This window comes from Cnephaeus nilssonii (genome assembly GCF_951640355.1).
Source record: "Cnephaeus nilssonii genome assembly, chromosome: 10".
NCBI lineage: Eukaryota > Metazoa > Chordata > Mammalia > Chiroptera > Vespertilionidae > Cnephaeus > Cnephaeus nilssonii.
Genome location: NC_137081.1, coordinates 50,424,480 through 50,451,989, shown reverse-complemented (window position 1 = coordinate 50,451,989; position 27,510 = coordinate 50,424,480). Strand labels below are relative to the sequence as shown.

General features: G+C 36.9%; 1 protein-coding gene across 1 annotated transcript in view; it reads left to right on the top strand.

Annotated features, from left to right (window-relative positions):
- CSRNP3 (cysteine and serine rich nuclear protein 3) overlaps positions 1 to 27,510 on the top strand; it is a gene marked incomplete at its 3' end in the record, with an annotated part of 161,105 nt that overhangs the window by 85,093 nt on the left and 48,502 nt on the right. Inside the window, exon 3 of the mRNA XM_079782445.1 lies at positions 14,497 to 14,667. Coding sequence (XP_079638571.1) covers positions 14,497 to 14,667 — 171 coding nt within the window. The remainder of the gene's footprint in view (positions 1 to 14,496; positions 14,668 to 27,510) is intronic.

The window sequence follows — 27,510 nt, the reverse complement described above, 5'->3', positions numbered from 1 at the left end:
CCCCCTTGAAGGGTTCCCTTAACTAGCTTATTCTTTAAATCTTAATGTTTTCTGGATTTGAAACAGGGGTGTTCTGTTCAAATGGAATAATTTCATGGGAGAAAATATTGGGTTTGGGCGTTAAATAATTACATTTTGGGGGAAAGTTTTTGATTGCAGAGAGATACGTGGGTTGAAACATCTAGATAGATATGAGGACTTAAAACTTTAGAGGATTTTCACATTTTTAAGAAATGTGTTTTAAGGAAGAACTGGGTTCCTAGCCTCCTGTTCTTGTGAGGTATCTGGAAATTAAATAACGGAGTTCTTTTGTTCCTATCCCAGACAACATCGTGACAGTTTTATAAGTTATATTTTCATTTCATTTTAGGAGAGGGTGTCAGTTTTGAGAGTCTTTATTCTACATTTTATTCTACATAAACACCTTATCAGAGAAATAATTTCTTTTTTTGGTGTTGCATCTTTTAAGTGCTTCTCTAATTTTCCAAATTATTATTTTGGGGAGGGGGCTTTTTAGACTATACTATTTTGAATTCAACATGTTTAACTTCCTATGACATTTTCTTTTAGTTAGCTTGGATAGTAAAGTGATCCCCATAAATGTTACAGGCAGGATAAAAGTCTTTTTTTTTTTTATGCACTAAATATCCCACTTTTGTAAAATGTGTGATTACATCATAGTAGAATCTGACCTTTGCCAAACAAATGTGTACTCACTTTTATTGTTGATATTGCTTTTTTATTTCTAAAACATATTTTAAATAAATTTAAAGCATGATTAAAACATGTTTATCCATATCATTAAAATTTTAAAATATATCAATTCAGCAGTTACAATGTTGATGGGAAGTATTGCATCAAGTCAGCATCTGTCTACATCACAGGTTGTATGTGTATGAAAATATTTTGGAAAAATGAAGAGGCAAAATAATGTTTAGTCATGAAAATACTGCTTTATGCTTTTCTATTTGCATAAGACATTTTAAAATGAATTTTATGAAGCTTACATACAAAGAGCTAGCACATGTTTAGATAAACTTAATTACTTTCTTTACACTGAAGAGTGTGAATTTATTATAATGACTAAGACTCGGTAGTTTGGCAACGATATCTTTTATTTTAAATTGGGGGAGGGGGTGTGGATGGTGGATCAAAATAGAAGTTTGACCAATGAAACAGTGAAGGGCAATTATTTCAACTGTCTATGAAATTACTTTGTTGTAGTCATGTGGGTCCAGATTCTCACCCTTTGTCACTCTATGGAGACATTATGACATTTATCCAGGATCCTGAGATTAATTTAGGAAAAGGAATTCATGTTCTGTGTGGTTTTTAAAAATGCAAAAACTGCCCATTTTTTCTAAACTTTCTCTTTTGAAACTTTCAGTAATTACTGCAGCCAAAGAGGGTATATTTCAAATAAGTTGTTTTTTTCTTATGTTGATTGGAATATGCTGTCCTCTATTTCAAAGAACATATTTGTAAACATTTTTCTTATATATATGTGTATATATAATTTATTATGAAGTATATACATTTTATATGTATGTATTACATTACATATAATATATTTTGTATATACCATCTATGCATGTATACATATTTTTTTTCAAACAACCAAATAAAAATTTTCTAAAGGTCAATCATATTTAATTCAACAATTAGAAAAAACAATTTTTTTAAAATTTTACTTTTAACTTAGGTCTTGCCCATGGTTTTTATATAATAACCTCTGTGTGTGTTCTAGGCAAAGCACAGGGAGGGGGAAAAAACCCAGTTGAAATTCATTTAGATAGTTCAATATTATTAACTTTGTAAATGCAACCACTACCAGTTAGCACATTCTGAATATGGACATAAAAACAGTGTGGACAAAGAAGGAGGGCCTGCAAAGATTCTTAGAGAAAACATGATTATTAGACACACGTTAAATAAAGAGCATTGTGCTTCTGTGAGCCAGGAGAGAGTTTAATATGTCCTGCAGCAAATTTATGGCTTTGACTATTGTGGATAATTTATGTCTCTATGCAAATTCACTCAAAACTGGGAAGTCTTTTTTGCATTTGCTGGAGCCATACTGCCATACGAATCTCAGCAGCATGTACATACTAAGTTCATGGTCTGGATATTTAAATGTATACAAAATGTATTTGTATAAATGCACTTCAAATCAAATTTGGAAGGTAAAGCTGTAAAAACAAATCATTGAAGGATATGTAGTTAGTGTACCAAGAAATGGTATTATATCAGACTTCAAAGGAATCATTAAGGACTTTTCAAAAATTAATTTCCTGCATTCTGATTACCAGTCTATCTCTTTCATCACTTGAAACTGGGGACCATATTGTAAGCTTGCAAAAGAGTTTAGGGCAAACATGTTGTACCCAGTCTAGCAGGATGGAGGAGAGTCTAAACTCTATAAATAACTGTTGTCATCTCAAACATGAAAGTGTATGTTTTAAGCTGTACTATCATTATATGTGTCCTTCTCTTGAACTTCTGGTGTCTATGAAATAGAAAGAATGACACAATAACTTATATTAGAAAGAAAATGCTCAAGATAATTGAGTATTCAGAACAATCACATTTATTTATTTTAACCTTGGATTTCTTTAAAAGCAATCAAAACATTGCTTGCCTTTTGTATCATTTATTCTGGAATTTACATAGAATTGTATCAATTTTATTGAAAAGTATAAGCACAATAAAAGTGTAAATTTTTTTATTTTTACTCCATATTATTAGATACATAGCAATGCTATAATAATACTTTGTCTAGAGCAGTTGGAAAATAATCTGTGCTAAATAAACCTGTTCAGATAGCTAAAATGTATAATTTTAATGTCCAGGTTTTTTTTAATGTTAATTGCTTCCCTATGATTCTGCTTTGCTGAACAAAATGGAAATCAGTTTAGGCTTTTCCTCAAGGCATAAGAATCATTATTCCCACCATTACATTGACTTAGTGCAAAAGATAAAACTGTTCTGTAACACCAAGTAGTGATGCTAGTATATGCTTTTTGTATATAATTTTATATGTTTTATATATGTACCAGGTATACACTTTTTATAATTTTACTCTGTTTTCTCATGTTAATATTTATTTTTAATACCGTTAATAATTTCTCCTTATCTGAGAGCAACTCAAAAACTAAGTTTATGCACTTCATTTTACATTAATTCTAAATTGCATAATGGGGAAAGGGAAAGAAATAAACATCCCTCCATTCTTCTTCTATGCACTGAACTCTTGATGCAGACACATAATTAGTGTATTGAGCATAGGAACATGGAAGATAAACAAAATGTATATTAGTTCATATGTTCAGGATTTTTAAAATCATGTTTGAACTCTACATAAATTAGAAGTTGTTCTGGTTGCTACAATAAGAATCTGTCATATTAAACCATCAACAGGAATTTGACATTATTTTGTCTAATAGGGAAATGAGGAATTGCTAGCAGGTATACCAAAGAAAACACATAGACCAAAATTTTATTTGTAGTAATTGATGTATCATTGGTGCCATATATCTATTCTTACCAATTTTGAGAGTTGTGGTCTATTTCATTGTCCGATTCTGGGGCTTTGAGATTCACCACCTCTCACCACCATGCTAGCTAGGAAGAGTTATTACTTAGACAAACCTTCAGCTCCATGTAAGCTTATGAATCCACATATTCACTTAGAAATGCATTTAGTCACGTGTGTATATGCACACACATTCACACACTTTAAATTTCCCCCCAAACCACAACTGAGTTATCAATCCCTATTGCTTTGAAAATTTACTAATTCAATTGTGTTAAGATACCAAGGCATCTAATACCATTCCCACTAATAGGTGTACTCATCCATTCTGAAGAACTTTGAAGATCTGAAGGAATATTGGTTCCATGAACTTAAGTGTCAAAAGATACTCTGTAAGAATGAGAACTAGTGCAAAGTATTGAGGAAAAGCTGCTTATTCTGGACTTCTTTTGTCCAATAGCATTTTACAAAGCTGGGTTATACTGTTAAATGCATTAAAATTTAGGGCAACTCATGAACAACTAAAAATCCAGGAAAATATCGTATAGTGTTTTCTTAATTGGTAAGTGCTTTTATTATGGATTGGGTATATGAGTTCAAGCTATATAATGGAGAATGAAGAGGCTTTATAGGATAGTGGTTAGGAACTTAGGTTCAAGTTCAAGTTGTAAACCTGTTGTCACTTCCAAGATATGGTTTGCCTCTGAACAATCTATGTGGCCTTGGACATGGTACTTAAATCTGTAAGCCTCAATGTTTTCATATGCAAAGTGGGGATAATTGTGTTTATAACAAAGATTATTTTTATGAAAATGAAATGGCATAATGCATGCCTGGCACATAATAACAGCATTATAAACAATAGCTATTATTTTTCAAACCATAGGAATTGGTCCCCTGGTGTTGATAAGGTAAGTTCAGCTAAAGCCTGGAGTTAGAGAATCTTGATGAAACAGCTTAGATTTGAATGGATGAGAAAGAGACATGTTTTCCAAAAATAGAAACACAGGAGGAGTTTATTGGGGGTCCTACTTAGGTAGTACTGAGTAGCTGATACCTTCTATTCCAATGGGACACAGAGAAGGCTATCACCATATAGTCATCAAGGTTCAAACTATATGTAGCTTCCTACATACCTTTAATTTTTCCAAGTGGAAGAAGAATATCCACAGAATCCTCACATATGTGGTAAAGTGTACTATTCTGAGCTCTTATTTTATATCCTTTCTTGCTTTGAAATTTTTCATCTTTGTGCTTTTGTTCTACTATTTTTCTATTTCCATGTTGACTTTGTATAATTAAGGCATTAGTCATTCATCTCTGCTCTATCTAGAGTTCCTGTCTCATCCATAGACTGTGGACTTTTTGATTATAGAGAGAGCCTGGCCCAAAAAATGTTTGCTGAGCCAATGCTGTTATGGAGCACAATGAGTATAATTTTACCTAATGACTTAGTGCTAATTTGTCTGAATCATGAAACAATCTCTATGTCACAGATATATTGCTATTTTTAAATTTCTCTGTATCAAAATGATGTTTAGAAATATTGCATTAATTGATTTGGTCACAAAGATTTTCAAAATAAATTTTAAAATATATTTTTAACTTAAAATCATTTTAATAGGAGCATACTTAGAAGTTTTTTTTTTTTAATTATTAATGTACATTGGTAACAAGTTGGATAAATTGGTGGGGAGGAATGTCATGACTCTCTGCTTTTGTGAAACTCAATTTGTAGGGAGAAATGTTTCTAAATAGTGGGTTTCTAACCTTTAAAAGATTATATGAGTTTGATGTGACTTATTTCTATGTAAACCCATTTTAATCTTTGCAAGCAGAACCATCATTAAGACTTGAAAAATCTAGATATCTAATCTTACACTCTTTATTATTTTACTAATTGCTGCTTAATGCAATGTCAGGCAACTATGTATTGTCCTCTGCCTTAGGTAGTAAAAAAATCTATATCTTGCTTAAGGTGGTGATTTATTTTAAAGAATGTCCAAAGTACTGTTTTCTACTTATTCTAAAATCTCCTTTATTTTCTGCACAGTATTTTTGGCAGCATCCCAGTGCTTAAATGGGAATGGCCCTAAAAGCTTGGCCATATTTTATTCTGATGTCCATTTTAGAATACTTTATGAGACAAATATTTGCAAACGTTCCTTTTCCTCAGACCATTCTGATGATTCTTCCAAAGGAAAAGGATATCATATCTCTTAAATAACACTTGCTAGTCTACTTTATTATTCAATCAGAAACTTCATAAAAGACTGAAGTGAAACTTCTTAAGAGCTAAGGAGGAACAAAAATGTGTAATCTTCCAGTGCTGCAGTAATAATTCTAAATTCCTCACGTCTGTGTGGTCTTTTATTCTCTTAATGTGGTAAGTCTTGCCAGTCGTCCAAGGAATTAGGCTAAGTACTGTTCTTTAGTCTTAATAGCAAGCATATAAAATAAATTTTTTATTGGTACTTTTGTTGTTAGAGTGGGAAAAATAGGCTTACAACAGGCACTTGATCAATTTTCAACAGTTTTAAAAGCCTTATTATGTTCTCAGTTGACTTTCTCCACTCTTGCTAATTAGAAGAGCTTCCTGAAAGTTACTTTAGGGAGGGACTTTGGACTCCAGTCCATATGTATTTTATTACACCATGTTGCCAAATACCAACCAGTGATCAATGTTTAGAGTTAAGAAGCATTTTTTAAAAACAGTTCTGTCTGTTTTTAATGGATATTAATCCCCATGGGAGGTAACAGAAAATTTCTTGGGGTTCCCCTAGCCAGAGAGAGTCATAAAGAACCCATTTACCATTAGTAAGTAGAGTAGTCATCCATCCCTATATCAGCAGGGCATAAATTAGTTTAGCCTTTGCAATTTGTACACAGTCAGAGAAGAGGGTTGGGCATTAGAGGCACCAGGAGGCCACTGCTTTTATCATTACTCCAGGTACTTGGAACTGCATTACATCAGAACCTATTCTCACTAGTTATGCCTTGCCCCTTATTTTGATAAGTGGATAAGGAAGAGAGGTATTCCTTTTACTTAAAATTTGGCTACTTGTTAGGAGCTGATCCAAGATTAGACTCCAAAATTGATGACCATTCATTCACTGAGCAAGCACTGGAGTACATAGTCAGTCCATGAAGAATCTTATAGTAAAGGGTGAGAAAAATGTCACTTAAATCAGTAGTTGTGATACAGTGTAAGAAGTATTGCTAAATGCATCAAGCAGGTGCTATGACTGGAGAGGGGCCACTTAACCCAGTGTGGTGCTGGTCAGAGAATTTTTTTTGAGAAAGTTTGGGTCGGTCAGGCCTCTTGGGCAAATTATCTAGATTTCTGAAACTTCCATTTCTTTGTTAAAACTACCTTATAGGATTTGGGAAAAGATGACAGAGAATAAGTACAAAGTATCCGGCCCTGATGGGTACTCACTAAAGGCTGACTATATTATTATAAATGGAACAAGGAACCTAAACTATGTTTTAGGAAAGACAGACACTGTTTTGGGGGGAAATGTACTCAACCTAGAACCATTCTAGTCAAGTCTTCACCAAGCCACAAAGTTACAGACACGGCATTTAGGGCAGCCAAGCGAGCACTGAAGAAAGAAACCCTTAAACTTGGTTAGGAGTGTCCCCAGGAGATGCAGTAGGCCCTTTGGCACACATGGCAGAAGGAACTGAGGGAGCCAGAAAGAAGTCTTCCCTAGGAAGTGGGTAATCCTGGTAGTAAAGGGAACAGGAGGCAACAGATGCCCAAACTTCTGTCGTGCTTTGAACGAACGTGATCACAGTGAATCATTTCTCCAAGTTCTGGAATAGCCACCCAAGCTGGGGCAGTGGTACAAGTCACCCGAGCAGAGGTTCTAAACTGAGAGTACATGGAGAGATGGCATGCATTTGTGCTCTTCTGCACTTTTTTTCTGGATACAACATTCGTTTTTTTAAAATATATTTTTATTGATTTCAGAGAGGAAGAGAGAGGGGGAGAGAGAGAAACATCAATGATGAGAGAGAATCATTGATTGGCTGCCTCCTGCATGATCCACACTGGGGATCGAGCCCGCAACCTGAGCATGTGCCCTTGACCAGAATCAAACCAGGGACCCTACAGACCGCAAGCTGACGCTCTATCCACTGAGCAAACTGGCTAGGGCAAAACATTCATTTCTTTCATCAAATTCTCCAACTACAAATCATCAAGCTGCAAAATGTTGAAATCCTAAGCACATAAAGTAATTCAGAACTTTAGCTCAAGGTCACAGGCAACTCCGGCACAAGGAACACATACATAATTGGGGAACCCTACAATTATTTCTCAAATAAAAATGCTCATTAGGCAGGAGTGCTCCTAGGGTTCTTGGCTTAAGCAGACACCTGGACAAGAGAAGTGTATTTGGCCAACTTGTGCTTTGCTTCTCACATTGGCAAGCAACCAGCAGCATTTTTCACATTGGTGGTGCCCCATTGAAACACCTTGCAGGATTTTACTTTGTGAAATCATTGCCAAATCTTTATCCTCTTGGTGGTAATTACGTTAATTTCTTGCCAAATGGGTTCTAGTAAAAATGGCCCTAGTATTGTGGAAAAATATTTTTGTTGTTGTTTAGAGAAATGCATAAGCATTCTGAGAATGTGTGAACTCCTAAGTGTCCGAGGCATTAAAATCTGATGCCAACTTCTTAAAATAATGGTTATCTCATTTTAGCAGGGGCACATCTTATAGTCAGTGTTTGAGAATAGTGTAAGGTCAGTAATAGTGTCAGTATTAGGCGAGAACATCAAAGATTACTTAAAATCATGGTTTAGAAAAAGTAAGGATGAAAGGATTTAATACAAACTAAGGTAAAATTGTATCCTGATAGTTAGGGACACATCCGGATAACTAAAGATATCATACCAAAGAATAAAAATAGCACTTTTTTTTTTTTTAGCTGAGCTCTCCTTTCTTAAATATTGGAATAAAACCTATACACCATTGATTGAGCAACTGTCGTCTTCATCCGCTACCTGGCCCAGTAGATAATCTGGTTGATGAAGTGTGACATTGTAAATAATCTTGCTAAGCTTTTCCCACCTGCTACCACAGATGAGCCACACACCAGTATTTTCATCAACCTGTTGGCAATGCCTTTCATCTCATCATTTGAATTTGGTGAAGTCCCAGCCCCTTGGTGAATGAAGCAATCAGCCTCACCTTATCAAAGTAGTTAGAATAGAAATTTATCATAGTTTGTTAGCGTTTTGTGTTTGCTGGAAGAATTTGATGAGAACGCAAAATAAATATTTTGTTCTTTGACAAGTCATGAAGAAATACCCCCTATGTCAGGTTGTTTAACGTGCCATCTCACCAGGCAGAAGGGTCTTTGTTAATGACCTTGCAGCTAAAGGTCACTCTCATGTTCATTAACTACAAAATTAGCAAGGAAGCAATACAAGAGATAAGCCCAAGCTCCCAAGTAAAGGTGAACTGAGGGCTCTACCTGCCTCCCTTTGGTCCGGAGAGAGTAGCAGGGAAAGCTCCTGGTTGAGCAGCCTCCATGGAATAGAGACCTACCAGGTAAAATGACCTGGGAACTCACAGCTCACCACCTTTTTTTTTTTTTTTTTCTTTTTCAAGCCCAGGAAGAGACAGCATCTTACTAAAAAGACATCCCCATTACTATATAAGGAAATTCTCGCCATGCCAAAATTACCTCCTTTTAAATATATATTTTCTGCATCAGTGATAGACCAAACCTGACCTTTACCTATTAACCACCACCCACCTGTCACCTTTATTGTAAATTCTTTGATAAATTTATGATTTATCCTAATGATTGTAAATGTTTTATTTACTGTGTTTAATCTGATTGGCTAGGGACAGAAATATTCTTGTATGGTAGTCAGTTGGTAGGTGGCGTTTCTTATGTAACTGTATTTGTTGATTTCATAGTCATTCTATTTTCTCACCCAGAGTCAAGAGCTCCAGTTAGGGTTGTCAAAAGAAATGCAGGATGCCCAATTAAATCTGAATTTCAGATAAACAACAAATAATAAGTATAAATATATCCCAATGGTATTTTTAAAAAATATATTTTATTGATTTTTTACAGAGAGGAAGAGAGAGGGATAAAGAGTTAGAAACATCGATGAGAGAGAAACATTGATCAGCTGCCTCTTGCACACCCCCTACTGGGGATGTGCCCGCAACCAAGGTACATGCCCTTGACTGGAATCGAACCTGGGATCCTTGAGTCCGCAGGCCGACGCTCTATCCACTGAGCCAAACCGGTTTCGGCCCAATGGTATTTTTTAACCTAAAACTCAAATTTGTCTGGGTGTCATGTTTTTATTTGCTAAATCTGGCAACCCTAAAGTGGTTTTTCTGAAAATCAGATAACTTGCTCCTCAGAATTGAGGGATCCATGATATTCTTAAGCATTTTTCCTGTGGTCATTTTCTTAAAATACATAGCAAAGCATTAGGAAATAGGGGCGGATCTCAGAAGAAAAAAAAGGATTAAACATTAGATGAATATAAATGGGATAGTAAGAACTCAATGTTACCTATGGAAACTATGAGATATTTGGGATAGCAAAAGAGAGCTACCCAAAGTTTAGCTCCCATTTTTCTTCCAAAGGCATTAAAATTTCCATTTTTATCTAACTTCTTGATTTGAAAACATTTATACTTCTTTACTACTTTTTCATTAAATGTGCTGAGAGGCTTCTGAGCAGTGGTTACATCTAATACAAATATGAAATAAGTCTATATGTTAATCAACAACAACAGATATCCAAGATCACAGAGTTTTAAAATAAAGTAGTTATTAATTAATTTTGACAATAGAAAGGGCATGTGGGTACAGGAAAAGAAGAAGCTGTCCAAGTGGTGAAATCATGGACCATATTAATAAATGAAAAAATAAGATAAATCAGTGTTAGCCAAGGAGAGAATGGTGACTTTGAAATGCAATTGAACTTATTGAAGCCTCTGAGTGAGTCTCTGGAGTATTACCTAATTGGGTGGCTCCCTGCCTACTGGTCATGTAGTTGAACGATCAGAGCCTGGCACCTGACCCAAGGTGGGCTTCTTCACCCCTTGAAACATTAAACTTGAAAGGCAAGACATAGAGAACAGTTGTTGGGCTTAAACTTGGTAATAGTAGCACTTTAGACAAAAGATCAAGGAATTTCTAGTCAGAATCCCAGAAGCTGTCCTTATTCCTACATTTCCTCAGAGGAAATGCATTTAGGTTTTAGCTCTATCTCAGATTGCATGAACTAGGTTAGTGGTTTTTCAACAGATGTCTTTGTGCTTAAGTTAGCTAGAATTTGCTTTTAGGTTGCTTGCAAGCAAAAAAAAATATATATATATATATATATATATATATATATATATATATGTATGTATGTATATATGACGTTTTGAGGTCAATGTTATCTTTCATTTTGATTCTCAGTCAATCAAATATATGAGATATATAGTTAGTCAGGAGAGAGTGGTGAATGAGATGAACATGATTTCTGCTTCATGGAGCTTTCAATCCAGCGAAGAAATCAGACACTGATAGATAAATTGAAGTGTGGAAATGGAAAGGTTTCATTCATTCATCAAACACATATTTATTAATTTCCTATTATATATAAGGCATTGGCCATGACCCCTGGAATACTAGTAAATAAAACAAAGATCTTTACCTTTAAATATTTTAGTTGGAGACAAAAATAATAAGCAATAAACATTGTTTTTTTATGCAGAAATACATAAATAAATAACATGGATTTAGAAAGTGGTGAGTGCCATGGGAAAATATTTTTTAAATGAACCAAGAAAAAGGCCTAGATGCCAGAGAGAAATGACAGGGTGGAGAAGAAACTGAGAGATCATTCAAGCTAAAATATTGACAACAAGGTCAGTTACTCAAAATGAAGATGAAGAGATTAGCCAAAATAGACTGTTACGGATTTTATAAGCCATTTGAGGATTTCGGACTTTATCCTAAGGCAATCCAAAGCCACTTAAGAGTTTTAAACTACAGACTGACATGATCAGATTTGCATGTTAAATTTATCTTTCTGCCAGCAACCTGGAAAACACATTGAAAGCAAACAGTAGTGGATGGGAAAAAATAAATAGGAGGCTTTTGTCCTAGTTCAAGTGAGAAATGGTGATGCCCTTGACTAGCATGTGTTTCATGAATTGGAAAACAGTAGTGTAAAAAAAAAAAGGCTGTTATCGGGGTTTAGATTTTCAGCTGCTCACATTTAAAATAAATGAGTACCTACCCAGCTTTATCTTCCGCCAAAATTTTTGTATTCTTTTCTTCCCTAGTGAGATAGTATACGGTAGATGATGTAGCAGAAAACCACTCCACTATTAGGTCTAAATCAAGGGTAAGATACTGGTAAGCAGTGGGTCATTTGACCCTCACAATTTGTGATGACATCTTGTTACACTCACATTTTTTTTAAAAGGCAGTGAAACCAGATAGATGTTACGCTTGGTTGTTGCACAAGCCATTTAGCACTTAACCAATTTCATGGGTATAAGGTTATGCCCTCCTGTAATTACTTAAAATTTTTTATCTTAAAAACTCTAATTCTACTCTAAGCAGTCAGTGCCTTTTTTTTCTTTGACATGGGTCTAGCTTAGGCTTTTTCAGTCCCAAAAATGTAGATAGAAATTATATCCAATATTCAACTCCATGGTTTCAAGTCTTGCTGGTTCCAAATGTAATAACAAAGGGGGAAATGACTTTTAATTCTCTTATCACCCCTCCCAAGATTCCCCCTCTCATTCTTGAGGAAGTGAGAAAGGTACTCATCTCACCATATTGGAACATGGTTCCCTGTACCCCAATTTAGTGTCTTGAGGACCCTGCCTTTCCTAAGGAAGCTGGGGAAACTTAATGATGTGGTTTTTAACTGTTCCCATTGCAATATTTTATTATAAAAATGTACTTAAAAAATAGGTTTATATCTTTTATTACTTTGTGTCTTGGAGTTTCTCCCTCATGCATTTCTTTGCATCTTGTTTGAAGTGAACCATTTTAAAATTTATATCCCGTCCTACTTTTATTTCAAGAACTTACTTAAAATATCTTTCTCTTTTCCGTGCTCAGATATGCATGAACACTTTATGCATTTCACACTCTTTTAGATGGAGAAAATAATATGCTAATCTGAATAGTGGTAAAATCAGAGTCAGAATAAAGATGTTATTCTCAAAAGTGTGGACAATGCAGTATCTTCTTATTGCGATCAGTTTTCTCCATTGTTAATGTAAGTGCAAAAAGACATGGATTACTAAAACAGGCTGCAGAACGTCAATTTAGGAGCGCTCACAATTCGATGGAGCCCAGCAGAGTGGCTGGGCAGGTAACATATTCTACTCCCTTCTATATCCCCTACTCCGCCCAAGGAGTCAAACATATTCATACCAGTTCCTCAACACATGTGTAGATGAGTGGAGTACATTGAACTCAGTGATAGACCTAGGAGACATCTCATACATGTCTAATAATTTCACTAGAAATCACATCACGGATGGCCTTTTGACTAGGAATTGAGTGCTGGGTTCTGTGACTCTCTAGGGCTGGTGTGTGGACATACCTGAGAAAGGACAAGTCCAGGGAGAAGCTGCTTGGAGAGCAGACTAGAATGAGACAAGTGGTCCTCCATTTTGAGTGTTCATCAAGATCACCTGGAAGCCTTCATGAAGCACAGAGTGCTAGGCCCCGCCCCCTGGGAATTTCTGATTCAGATGGGCTGGAGAGGGGCCTGAGAATTTGCATTTCTAACAGTCTCCCTCCTGGGTGATGCTGAGGCTACTAATCCAAGTAGCCCTCTGTGAAAGAAAACTACCGAATTAGATATTGAAGAGCTGGCCCGGCTAAGGGGATCTAGGTAAGCTGCTTGCTCTGTGATCTGTGCAGAGGAGGGGTAAGTTCAGAGATTTCTGAGGTCAATACCTGGCTAATGTAACTAAGTGGGCATCAGAATAGTGTTAAGGGTCTTGCTTCCTCCTGATCAAAGGGCTGATGGCTACGCTCTGGCAGGAAAAGAAGAGAATGGCTTCAAGAACTCAAATGAATTCAAATGAGCTGATAAATGGGATGGAAGATAGAATGCATGGAATCGATTTAGTAACACTCTCAGCTAAGTTAATCTAATTTAACAATGTAAAACCAAGTACATATGTCTAAGCTAATTTATACATAGGTTTTCTCCAAAATATCCTTTCACTGCAAGGAAAGTTTCCGTCCTTTAGCTGACTATACACACATCAAGGTAAATGGGGAAGGTGGAGACAGCCCAAGGAGAAGGGAAAGCCCATACATCCCAGAGAAAGGACTTAGGAGAAACCACCCCTCACCAATTAGTGCTATCTCCCAGGTAAACAGCCTTAGATAGTTCCTGAAACAGCTGTTGCTTCAGCAAGCAGGCATCATGGGGACACGTTTCACCTTATTGCAATATTGAAATGGAAACTACCTAAAATTTAGAACTGATTTCATATGCTTCACTGTACTCAGGTAATTAGGTTTCTTTCATTTTAAAACTTGAGCATGGCATTTGTGCATACTTATCTGTGTTCCTTCCAGATGAATTTTTTACAAGCAGTAATCATTTAAGACTTTGGGGGACACTGGCATTTGTTTTCATTACAGAATTTCATGGACTCCAGTGGATTTTCTTAATTTGCCAAAAAAAGGGAATAGAGGTATTCCAATAAGATGAACTATGTCCAAAAAATGATACATTTTGGCAAGCAAATGGTCAAATGCCCATATTTAATGTAAAGTAATTTTTTGTTAATTTGAAGATATATTTTTTTTAAACCTGGTTGGTGATCTTTCCAAGGTGAAGCTCAGCTCATGTATAAAAAGCCACTTAGAAATGACTCTGGGGACCTTGGCTGCACATCCAGCGGTCACATATTTCAATGCTTCGTTGCTCCCATTCCTGTTCCAGGTACATGTGACAGCGCTGCAGCTATGAGTGGAATTTTAAAGAGGAAGTTTGAAGAAGTTGACGGCTCCTCGCCCTGCTCCTCCGTGAGGGAATCTGATGATGAAGTTTCCAGCAGTGAAAGTGCTGACAGTGGGGACAGTGTCAATCCATCCACCTCTAATCATTTCCCCCGTGAGTACAGAATCCGTACCTGAAGCCGATTGTCTGGGTCTGCAGTGAAAATAATTGTATCAACTTGGTCCTTTTCTTAGCCATTACCATTTTTTTTTATAATTGATCTAAAAACAAATCATGATTAAATAAAAATGAAATATGTCGGCGGCAACAGTGGATTCCTTTAGGTTGCTGTTGGCAGTGGATTATTTGGTTTTGTTAACCAACTGATTCAATAATAAAAAAAAGACTTTTTATTATTACTTTTTGAAGGAAGCAGTCTACTCTGGGAGTAGATGGGAAAAGACAAGTAAAGGCACAAAATAATTTATCCTTCTATACCTGAACAATATTCTTGGTTGTATTGGGGAGTTGAAGGTCTAGTTTAGGATGAAAAGGAGCTTAGCCAGCTATGCATTAAGAGAACAACAAAAAAAAAACAGCAAAAATCTCCCAAGTGTGCAAGTGCATGCAGTTTAGACCTCTTTCTTACTCATCCCTTTATTCTCTCATCCCCAAGAATAATATTTAAAAGTCACAAAGAAGAAAGAAAAAATGTGTGGTTTCTCTTTGATTCCTTTTCTTTCACACGGTAACATCATGTCTTCCTGTCAGTCAAGGTATTATGAGGTTTGAAAGAACGATGAGAAAAATTCATAAAGTAATACAACCTACAAGCTAACTGAAACTTACTAGTAACAGATAAATAATCTCATAAATAGAATTTTTTGTTTCTAACAGGCAGATTGTAATATATCATGATATCATGATAGATAACTAGTCTTAGTTTTCTTTTAATTTTTCAATTAAGTGGCTGAGTATATTAATATGATTCTATAATATAGAATTTATTTTGGAAATATGACAACTCAGAAAACCAAAAGAATTGACCATATTTTTAAGAGGTGATAAGGAACTCAATAAAACTGTTGAACATGAAACAAATATACTAAAATCAACATTGTTCCTTTAAATAATCAAAACTAATAGAAATTATAGTGAAAGAGCAATTGCAACTATTATAATGGGAAAAATCATAAAATATTTAGGGACAAGGTTATTGTGTGATGTAGGTGATTGAAATGTACTTATATATGTTATGAGGATATGATCTTATGTTTTTGATTCAAAAGAAGAAGTAATTTTACCAATTTTGTCTTAATATTAATAGTGATAATAACAATGACATTATCAACTAAAATGGTTTTGTGAAGATCAACAGAGCAGGTGAGATAACAACACATAAAAGAACTTTGTAAAATGTCAAATTCTAAACACATCCTATCTAATAAAAGGGTAACATGCAAATTAACCATCACTCCGCGACAAAAATGGTGGCGCCCATAGCCACAAAGATGGCAGCGTCGGCCGGAGCCATGGAGTTGGTGGAGTGGGTGGGAGGCTTGACTTCCTTTGTCGCCCGGCGACGAAGGAAGCCAAGCCTCCTGCACGCCCAGGCCGGCCGCTGAGGGAGACATGCAGGGAGTGCAGTGGGGAGACCTGCAGGGAGTGAGTGAGGTTCCCTATCTGGGGGTTCCAAATCCGCCATTGGTTCCTTTCACCACTGATTCCACTCCTCACAGGTATCCTCCACTCAAAAGCAGTTCTTTGAAAATATGTTATGTCCTAATGGGTGAATCCTAAACCGAATGAGTGTCACATCTGGGCAACCTAACTCCCGTTAGAAAAAGGACCTGGGAGGAGGGATTTGGGAATCATGAAGCCATCGTGACCTGCTCGGTCTCCAGAACTGCTGTCAAACACAGGCAGTCTGAGACCCTCCCAAACACCACCTGAGCTAAACCTGAGAACCAAGATACTTTCAAGGCCCAAAGTTGATGGGAGTAAGGGGCAGGGGAGCAAAGCAAGCAGAACAGCCAATTCAACCAAAGACGTAGGAGCCTAAGATAACGCAGAGAAATGTCCTGGCCACTGATGCTCTCCCGCAGATGTGGTGCCCACAACCACCTGGGGGGAGCGGGTGTGTACGTGCAGAATTTAAGGCCACCGGCAGGAGGGAAAGTCGAAGCATGCCTAAGGATTTTTTGTACATGTCCCACAGTCGAGAAGCAGAGTCAGTGTTTAAAAGTATCTAAAAATAGCAGTTACATTGCCAAGTCCACTGCCATGTTTGCTGTGGATGGGAGGCACGCAGAGGACTTCCAGGGCAGCCCTATAACCTCGGGGGTGACAGCAGCTCTGGACAGGGAGAGACTGCAGCACTTCCGGTGTCCAAAGAGCTAGCGCCACAAACCTTGGCCTATCCGGAAGCTCGGTGCTGCTGGAAGTTGCTGGCCCTGCCTTCTCCAGCACGGTGGAGAAAGGCTGAGAGAAGAGAGGTAGATACAGTGGCTCCAGTGGTCCAAATACTGTCATTGTCTCTGTTACCTAGCCTCTGTGCCCTCCATGACAGCCTCAGTACCAGTGCAGAAGAGACTTTGGAGAGGGTAGTGGTGAGGAGAATGCTTCTAACTCTGGATACCAGTGAAACCGCTGTCAAGAGCCTTTCTAGGGCTGGCAGGAAAATGCAGCAATGAGGGAAGAATAATGTCTCAAAATGAAGATGTTGTTTTTTTTTTTCTTCTTCTTCTCATCAACAAAATGTGAATATTACCTAAACCACAGACTTTGCGAGAATTAATTGAAATAAAATTCCAGAAATTGTGTAACAGCCAGGCTGAAGTGGATAGGTTGGTTGAGCGTGAGCGTGGTCCTGTGCACGGAAAGGTTGCAGGTTCAATTCCAGGTCAGGGAACACACCTGGCACATACCTGGGTTTCAAGTTGGATCCCTGGTCAAGGCTCCTAAGGAAGGCAATTGAAGGGATGTTTCTTACATTGATGTTTCTCTCTCACTATCCCTCTCCCTTCCACTCTCTCTAAAAATCAATGGAAAAAATGAACTAATGCCATATCTACAAATGTGGATAATCTAAAAAGAAAGAAAAAAAAGAAGTGGGGGGGGGGGGGCTAACCAGTTTGTCTCAGTGGATAAAGCATTGGCCTGTGGACTGAAGGGTCCCAGGTTTGATTCCAGTTAAAGGCATGTAGCTTGGTTGCAGGCACATCCCCAGTTGGGGGTGTGCAGGAGGCAGCTGATTGATGTTTCTCTCTCATCGATGTTTCTAACTCTCTATTCCTCTCCCTTTCTCTCCATGAAAAAAAATCAAGATATATTTAGAAAAAAAAGGGTAAAAGAGGTTGAATATGTACTGTATAATTTAAAGCGTATAAAATAATATAACTTTTTAGGGGCATATGTGTTATCTATACTAATAAAAGGGTAATATGCTAATTAGACCAAACATCTTTCGGACATCCATCCGGATGTCCTTCCAGACAAAGCCACGGTGATTGGGGCCGAGGCAGAGGCCGTTAGGGGCAATCAGGCCAGCAGGGAAGGTCAATTAGGGGTGACCAGGTCGGCAGGGGAGCAGTTAGGCGTTGATCAGGCTGGAGGGGAGTGGTTAGGGTGTGATCAGGTTGGCAGGCAGGCAAGCAGTTGGGAGCCAGCAGTCCTGGATTGTGAGAGGGATGTCCGACTGCCGGACCCCTGAGGGGTCCCAGGTTGGAGAGGGTTCAGGTTGGGCTGAGGGGCACTGCCCCCCCCCATGCACGAATTTTATGCACCAGGCCTCTAGTGTTATAATAAAAAATCATAGCTAACATTTATTGTATACATGTTATGCTCCTATGGCTTTATATAGCCATCCTGGAAGTACCACTCCCTTCAATGTACAGGGGATACATCTGAGGCTCAGAGAAGCTAATTTATTTAATTTATATAATTTATAAATTTAATTTATGTAATTTATTTATTTTCATGATATTTATGAAAACTTTATGACTATTTAACAACCAAAACTTACCTATACTGTCAGGAAAAGTCTATGTATGCATAAGAGCAAAGAATGCAAGATGCCCTAAAAACTGAAATTGATTTGATTTGTTAAAGTATTAGAATTATGGATTAATTTTAATATTTATTAATTTTTATTTCTGCTACTATTCTGTGCATCCCACAGCAAATAAGTGTTAAGTTTAAACTAAAATTAGTTTAGATTGCGTACGTATGCAAACAGCAGATTGAAATGTCATGATCAACTCAATCATGCAGTACGTCAGCTAACTAGTAAAGACTTTTGTGTTATGGCCATCAGAAATTATTTTTCCCATTGAAGAAAATAGATATACTTTAAGATGTCCAAAAAGTTTTTGAAATGTTTAAGCTCATTATTTATTATCAGTGGTAGTTAGTAATGATTAGTTTACTAAATTGCTGATTTAACTTTGTTTTTGTTTTCTTTCTTCCCATCACCATTTAGACCCCTATAGCCTCTTCCACCTCCACCTCCACCTGCACTGATTTAACTTTGTATTAAATAAAACCCAATAGAGATTTTTCATGATTTTAAAAGATAATTAAATGACTGATTTAATTAAGAGTGCTATTTTTATTTAATAGTCTGCTTAGTTCATCATATTTACATTATGGAGAGAAAGGGAAAAAAACAAAGAATGAAAATATAAAAATTCTACATAGAATATTTACTATATAAAAGATCTAAGCATGGCCTGGCTAGTGTGGCTCAGTGGTTGAGGGTGGACCTAAGAAGTGGGAAGTCACGGTTCGATTCCTGGTCAGGGCACATGCCCAGGTTTCAGGCTCAATCCCCAGTGTGGGGTGTGCAGGAGGCGGCTGGGCAATGATTCTCTCTCATCATCGATATTTCTCTCTCTCTCCCACTCCCTCCCCCTTCCTCTCTGAAATCAATAAAAATATATTTTAAAAAAAAGATCTAAGCATGTTAACTAACCAATGTGAGAGGAGCAGTTAAAAGGGTTTTTGTTTCTAGAAATATATTCAGATTATTTGCTAGTGCAATGATTTTTGCACACATTTTTAGAAAATGTTTCATTTATTTTTCCATTAGGTAAAATGTGTACTTACCTGCAACGGTCTTATTTGCATATGAATCTATGAACATACACTTTTGAAACTATTGAGGAATCCTCTTTCTTTAATATATTTCCCTACTTTCAGAAATAAAATGATGACCTTAGAGGAAAGAAGGATTTTTGATGGCTATGAAATGTGTGTAGCATGAAGAAATCAAATTTAGTTTCACATTGAGAGTATTAAAAATATGGTTATTTAAATCTCACTCATCATGAACTCTTTCAGGTTTAAAATATCCTATGGACTTAGTGCTTTATAAGCACTAACATATTGTATAATGACATTTTGTTATCATCACAGATACGGGAATTGATAAGATTATTTGGAACATGTCAGTAGGCTATCGTAGTAGGAAATGCCATGCTGTTCTAAGCTTTCTGTAAAGATATTCAATTTGCCGCACATCACATTATGATAATGAAAGCTTCAAAATACAAACCAATAAAGGCGTATGCCTTTTTCCTTGGATTTCTGAGGTTTGCTAGGCAACTAGCATACCTAAGAGCCATCAACCAAGGTCGTATCTTACACTTCCCTTGAGACAGAAGCAGCTGGATTCTGTATTGCTGTGGAACACTTTGCTTCATCAAATCCCTCTGGAGCTGTAGCCAATCAGCCTGCACTTGAGCACTGTCAAAAGGAGAGCTACAGAGAAGTTAGAGCGGACCGATTTTTTTCCTGTCTTCTCAAGGTTCTTGGCACTGCACATGAATAATGAGAAGCTGTGTGATGAAACACCCTTCCAAAGGAACACATTATTTTTCCTGAAGTGGAGTGCTTCTACAAATAAATGTATAGTGTTTAGGAAGTGACAATATCAAGAAGTAAAAGGACAGATATTCTAAATTGCACATAAAAGCAAGTATGGCTGTCTTACAAAGGGATAAGATTTTCTGATTTATAAGCACTTTTATTATCTTGAGCTCATTTGATATCCAAAAATTGTTGTGATCAGGAGACATTATTGTACTCATTTTATAAAAGTAGGAATTAACATTCAGGTGTATTTATAATATACCCAAGGGCTGAGATTATGATCTATTTTTACCTCACTCCCTCTCTCCCTGCTTCTTTCCCTCTCTTTTCTCTCTAAATACGCACAACATAAATATGCTACCATGTGCACCCAGGTCAGAGTCTTCCTCTGGTTACACATTTCATAATGGGTTTGGAAATAAATAATGAATAGAAAACAGATTTTGACGTGAAACTATACTGTACTGGAAGTATGACTGAAATATATTTCTTCTCTACTGAGCAGTTAAGATGCCTTGAAGATTTAGATTTGGTTTCAACAAATATAGTGTATCTGTTACAGGCTCAGTGTAGGTGCTTTCAGACAGGTCAAAATGATAAATACAGTAGTAAATACAACTTGGCAATAACAGTAACAGATCATGTCTACCCAGAATTGTGGTATTAATTTGAGAATTTACTACAGCAAAGACAAATGTAGCGATCTACCCTTGAATTAGTGATTTTTCAATATATGAGGAGTGTTCAGGCAGAAACTGACCACAGTATTTTTAGGGAAAGTCTTTGATTGAGCAGGAGGTGGGACCACATGACCCTCCAAAGCTCCTTTCTACTCTGTGAAAGTATAATTCTAAGAACAAGGATAAAATACCATCTTAAGTTAGAGCCATGTCCACATAGAAAAAATAAGCAAGTTCAAGACACCTCTGAAAAGCTACTATTAAATTAAGAAATTAGACTCTCTGCAGCCCCTTATGTTGAAAAGAACCCAATTAGCCAGGCCTTGTCAGATCAGATGGAACCAGTTGGAGATCTACTACACCAGGTCACATATATAAACACCAGACAATGGACCAGTTGAACCATTAAGTGTTGAGTTTACTTTGCTGGGGATAAGGGAGTTAGGGCGTTCAGATAATTATGAGTGAAGGGAGATAGATATGAGCTGGTGGTCCTTTTAGAAAATACTGTAAAGCCCATTGACTGGAACCATGTAATTGTTTCAGATCATTTCATGTGAGAGATCCAGTAATGATGAATCTGAAAGTTAACCATTCCTGCCTCCCCTGACTTTACTTAGATCATCCTTCAGGCTTAAAAGTCTTCTCCTCTGCCTCCCAATCTCTCTGACTGTGAACTCTTATATGTACTACAAGGTTCATATCAAGTATTTCTTGCCCATGAAATATTTACCAAGTCTCTCATTCTACTCACCGTCTTTGCCATTTTCTCAGAATCTCCTGGTATTTCACCAACATTCAAATAATTTGGTGATAGTTTTCTATCTCCTTTCTATCTTAGTATTCCCCACCAAATCATGATGTCAACAACCATGTCATGGCTCATTGGACTGTCCATCTCATACTTCCTTGATCACCTCTACCTATTCCATTCATGTCCTTGACCTCCACTTCACTCAGCTGCTAATGTCCACAGCCTTACCCAGAATATTTTCATAAACTAGAAGAGTTCTACAACTCCAAAATGTCAAATTCCAAATTCAGGTCCTACCCCTTTTTCTTCCACTTTCTTCCTCCCCTTATGCACTTTTTTTTTTTTTTTACCTCCTTCTCTTGTTTTCCCAAACATAGCACCCACTTCTTGTCCTTACATCTTTTTCTACCCTTCACCATTTGCTCCATTATTTCAGGTGTTTGGTTTTTTTTTATCTGAAGGCCAGACTCTTGTATGTTGTTGTTTTGTTTTGTTTTAACTTTATTAGCTTGGTTTATTTTTCCCTCTCAGAATTATTATTATTTTTTATTTATCTTCATTGTTGGAATTATTACAGATGTCCCCATTTTTCCCTCACTGACTCCCTTCCATCCTGCTCTCTCCCCTTCACCGCATTATTGTCTGTGTCCTTGGGTTATGGATATATGCAAGGCCAGACTTAACCATTTTTCTCCCAAATTCTTCACTCTGTATTTCTTTTTTATCCAAAATATCTGAAAACTTTAAGAAGTGTTGGAGAAAATGACAAAACTATGTGTTTCTAAACTCAGCTACTCATTACTGCCGCACAACCATGCTACTGGGTGCCCACAGTTGATTTTATCTTCTATTTCAAAGCACAGTATCCTCAAGTCCGTCCGCTGGTTTGCCCTGCTTCATACACAGCACATTTCTTTGCCTTCTCAGCATCGTGGACCGCCCCTTCATATTTGTCCTTACCTTCTACCTTTAACCAGGGCACGCAGAATGAATTTGGAAGGAAGAAGTGTAAGCTCATCAAAAACAGGAACTGGATCTTTGTATGCTTAGCATCTAGTAAGCACTTAATAAATATTTGTAAAAATGTATGAATGAATGGACACTTATTAAGCATTTAGTATGTTCCTTTCACTGTACGAGTACTAGGAGCTAGAAATATAAAAGTAAATGAGACATGATCCAGTTTCTATAGAAACTCACAGCCTAATAATACTTTAGCATTCTCCAATGCTTACTGTATTCTGTTTTACATTGTTATTTGCATACATACCTTATCTTTTTGGAGATTTATAGAGCTTAAGCTCATGTTCTTCTCAGTACTTACACTGGTCTTGTTCAATTACTACTAAATAGTTGACAAATAACACTTAGCTATGTAGAGGATTATCCTTTGTTTAGTACATCTAAACGATAGAAGTGAAAAAAAGACACATTTAGTGTAGGACTTCATAATGGCATGAACATTAGTGGAAATAAATATCAATTTACAAGCTAACTTTGTAATTTATGATTGTGATATATCAGAATCCTCATTTATTGATTATTATATTTCAATACATGTAATGCTGAACTGTGTTTTAAATAGGGCCCAACTGTAATTATGTATTCCTAACATGTCCTCTCAGGTTTCATTTGCTTATATATATAGCTTTCCCAGGCAGAAGCATCACTGTTTAATTGGATGCTGTGCACTCTTTATGCAGTAGCTGTATAACACACTTGAGGCAATCCAGGTTGCTTTCACCTTCACCATCCTTTGAATCAGCTAGGGAAAAAGGCATTACCAAGTCATATCACTAACATTATGTAAGTATAGTTCATTTTGATGTCATTTGGTTTTGTTTAAATTCATGATCAGGACCTTAAAAAGGGGAACTTACTAGATTTATCTATTTCAACCTGCTTAGATTTTTTTTTTAAGTTATTTTGGTCTTCTTATGTGTTTGTTTTTTTCTCTCACAGTCATGTGTTACATAAATATGTTTCAAGTCTGTCTACCTCTCTCCATTTGTTTTGTACCACCCAATTGCATATAACTTTCATCTCCCCTGCGCGGGTACAGGAGTCTCCCAGCTGCTCTCTCTGCTTCCTCTCTCAGGAGTCATAGGTTCTTCCCTAGGCAGGAGTTCATGGATCACATCATTTTCTTAATCAAATGTGAGGACTGGTGTCTCTAGAGATAAGGGTGTAAGAATGGGTGGTGCATGCTTTAGCTGTACTTTCTCACTTTTATATATGTTTTTAAAGGAGCAATCAGAAGTGAATATGGCAAAATATTAGTATCCATTAAATATGGGTAGTAAGTGCATGTTTTATCTGGAGGTTTGAAATGTTTTATAATTTTTAACAAGCTTCACATACCTTGCACTTAGGATAAAAGTCTATGTGTCACCCCACCATTCCCACCTCATCCTTTTCTTTTCTTTCATAATACATACCACAGTTTACAGCTATTTTATAGTATATTTGTTCATGCTTCTGTGTCTGTTTTGTTTACCACTGTATTCCTAATAGAGAAAGGCAGCAGAGGCCCATAGCACGTTAGAAACTCCCAGGCCAATTTTAGTCATTAAGTAGAACAAAATTGAATATAGTCATTCAGAGCCTTCATCTTGTCCACAGTGATAGCCAACCGACACTGTCAAATGTTTTCCTCAACTCCTTTCACACAAATTTCTTTCTTTTGTTTTTCCTTTTTCTCCTTCCTTTTTTTAAATTTATTTTATTTGTATTTAAACAAAAGAAGAAGAAATATTACAAACCCTTGTGTTGAGGGCTGACTTTCAATACATCGCAGAGTGGGAGCTGCTCTGCTACGTATAAAACATTTCACACAAATTTATTACCTAGGTCCTAAAATGTAGGGAGACATATCTTCCTAGTATTAGACTCAAGGCTGCACAATGACATTTAGGAAAATCAGCAATGGAAATTGCTTCTTGTGCTTTTAAAATATAACATATAGCAAGTCCCACAGAACCGTTTCCCCCCAGTGGTGTTAGAATAGAATATTGTTTCTCCAGTTGATCATCAGTGAATTAGTTGCCTGTGCTTAGGAACCATCGGGAAAGAAAAATATCTAGATTTGCTGTGATTTTTCTTTCCCAGGTGCATCAGCTGAATTTCTGAGAATGGGACTCTACTGCAAATTCCTTAAATTTGTAATAACTGCAAAAGCCCCAATCAAGGAGCCAGAGATCCTCAATCTAGTTTTAGTTCTAAGTAGCTCTGACCATGGTTACATCATTTAAACTGTTCTTCATTTGAAAAATGTAAGAATCCTATCTAATAAAAGAGTGATATGCAAATTAACCATCACTCTGCTGCACCCACAAGCCATGCCCACCAGCCAATCAGGAACGAGTATGCAAATACCCAACCAAGATGGCTGCAGCCATGGAGCGAGCAGGAGGCTTGGGTTTCCCCTGCAATGGAGAAAGCTAAGCTTTCCGCACACCCTGGCCAGCCCAGGCCTCCACTCAATGCTACAAAGTTTCAATTATAAAAGATAAATAAATCCCAGATACCAGGGCCTCTGCTTGGGTCACCGGGGGGTGTGGCCAGCCTGCAAACCACCACAGTCCTCTCACCCAGGCCGTCCTATGCCCCAAGGGAACCCTCACCCTGATCCAGGACACCCTTCAGGGCAAACCAGCTGACCCCCACCCGTGCACCAGGCCTCTATCCTATCTAATAAAAGAGTAATATGCAAGTTGACCATCACTCCAACACACAAGATGGCTGCCCCAATGTGGTCAAAGATGGCTGCCCCATGTGGACACAAAATGGCTGCCACAAGATGGCCAGCAGGGGAGGGCAGTTAGGGTAACCAGGCCTGCAGGGGAGGGCAGTTAGGGGCAAACAGGCTGGAAGGGGAGCAGTTAGGCATCAATCAGGCTGGCAGGGGAGTGGTTAGGGTGTGATCAGGCTGCCAGGAAGAAGCAGTTAGGGGCAATCAGGAAGGCAGGCAGGCGAGCAATTGGGAGCAATTGAATCCCAGATTGGAGAGGGTGCAGGCTGGGCTGAGGGACACCCTTACCCCCCCCCCCTGCACAAATTTTATGCCCCAGGCCTCTAGTAGGTATTATAATTTGCATGAGATTCAAGTAATCCTTCTTCCCTCCAAATACAACATGCCTCTGTTAGTCCTATTTTGCTTGAGTTATTTATAGTCCTATATTTGAGGACATCTTTGTGTTTTCAGTATTTATGCTTGTGTACTACCATTAGTGTACGAAAGTCCAATAGTGTACTTTTAGTTTGTAGATTTAACAAATACAAAAAGGAAATCATGTGAATTATTTCAATTAATGTTATTTTGGGATGTCTTGATTAAGCAGATAATGTACTTATAGTACATTAAATTTGTTAAAAAATGCAGTTTAATAATGTGGGACTAAGTAAAAATAAGTGATGATGGTTAAAGTAAGGAGTTGTATATGTTGGTTCATTGGCAGTAAGATATTGGGAAAATAAATAGAATATTTATTTACTTAATAATTTTTAAAAATTATATTCAAAGCTGACTTTAACTAAAATGTGAATGTGAGCACTCTAGAATAACTCATTACTACAAAGGAATATTCTAACTTAAAATTTCAAAATAAAGCCACAAAAGAATGAAAAATTAGAAGGAATGATTTATTGGAAACATTTTTAAAATGCATAGCCATTTGATATCATGAAACATTATTTATAAAACAAAATGTCTACATTTGAGGTATTTCTGTGCTAATTGTTTTTTAATATTGGTGAGGTCAACCCTACTTGTCAACAGAATGTGCAGGCTTTGAGGCAGTATATTTTAAGAGGCTTTTCTGTCCTAAAATATCTTTTCAACCCCATGACTGAAATGTCCACCATTAATGTAATCCCTTTAGGATGATTCCTTTGGGGTGATTATTAAAAATCCACATATAGGTGGCCTATCTAATTCTCTCTAGTAGTTAAATGTAATGTCTGGACTCAAAATGCCTAATTTCTCAAATTTTCATCAAAGATTGCCAACTCAGAGCCAAGTAATATCTCTGGCATTCATTTCCTCATCTATAAATATTGATTAAAAAATAGTACCTGCATAAGTGTGATGTTGGCTTCAAAGAGTGAATACAGGCAAAATGCTCTACATTGTGCTGGATATTTAGTAAAAGCCCAAAAAGTGTTAGCTATGATGATGACAATGATGTTTCCAATGAGGGACAACACATATTTTATTAATAGTTATTCTGCAAAATACATGTACAGAGAGTAGGTCTGTTTTTGGTAGAGTGGGAGAGAAGTCTGGAAAAGATCAAGATTAGGGATGCAAATTCAAGTATCTTCAAGTCATAACTGTGAGAAAGCTGCCAGGTGTATGACAAGAAGGTATAGTGGACGTAGGATATACCTTCCGAAAGGCTTTCTATTCACTAGTAATAGTGATAATAATAATAAGCCTATCTAATCCAATGACATTCTTTTTGAGTCTGTATTCAATTTACCAAATATCTCTTTGTTGCTCCCGGTCTAGGTAGTGGAAACTTATTCAGGGGACATTCTGAGATTCAATCACAGTTGCTATGGAAATAAATATTTCCAGTGTATACTCTCCATTCTTGCCGGAATTATTCCTACAAAAAAATAATAAGAGTTGAGAATAATAGCCATAGCAGTTATAACTGTCATTTATCGATCTTTCATTAAACATTCAATGCTAGGTACTGCACTTACATT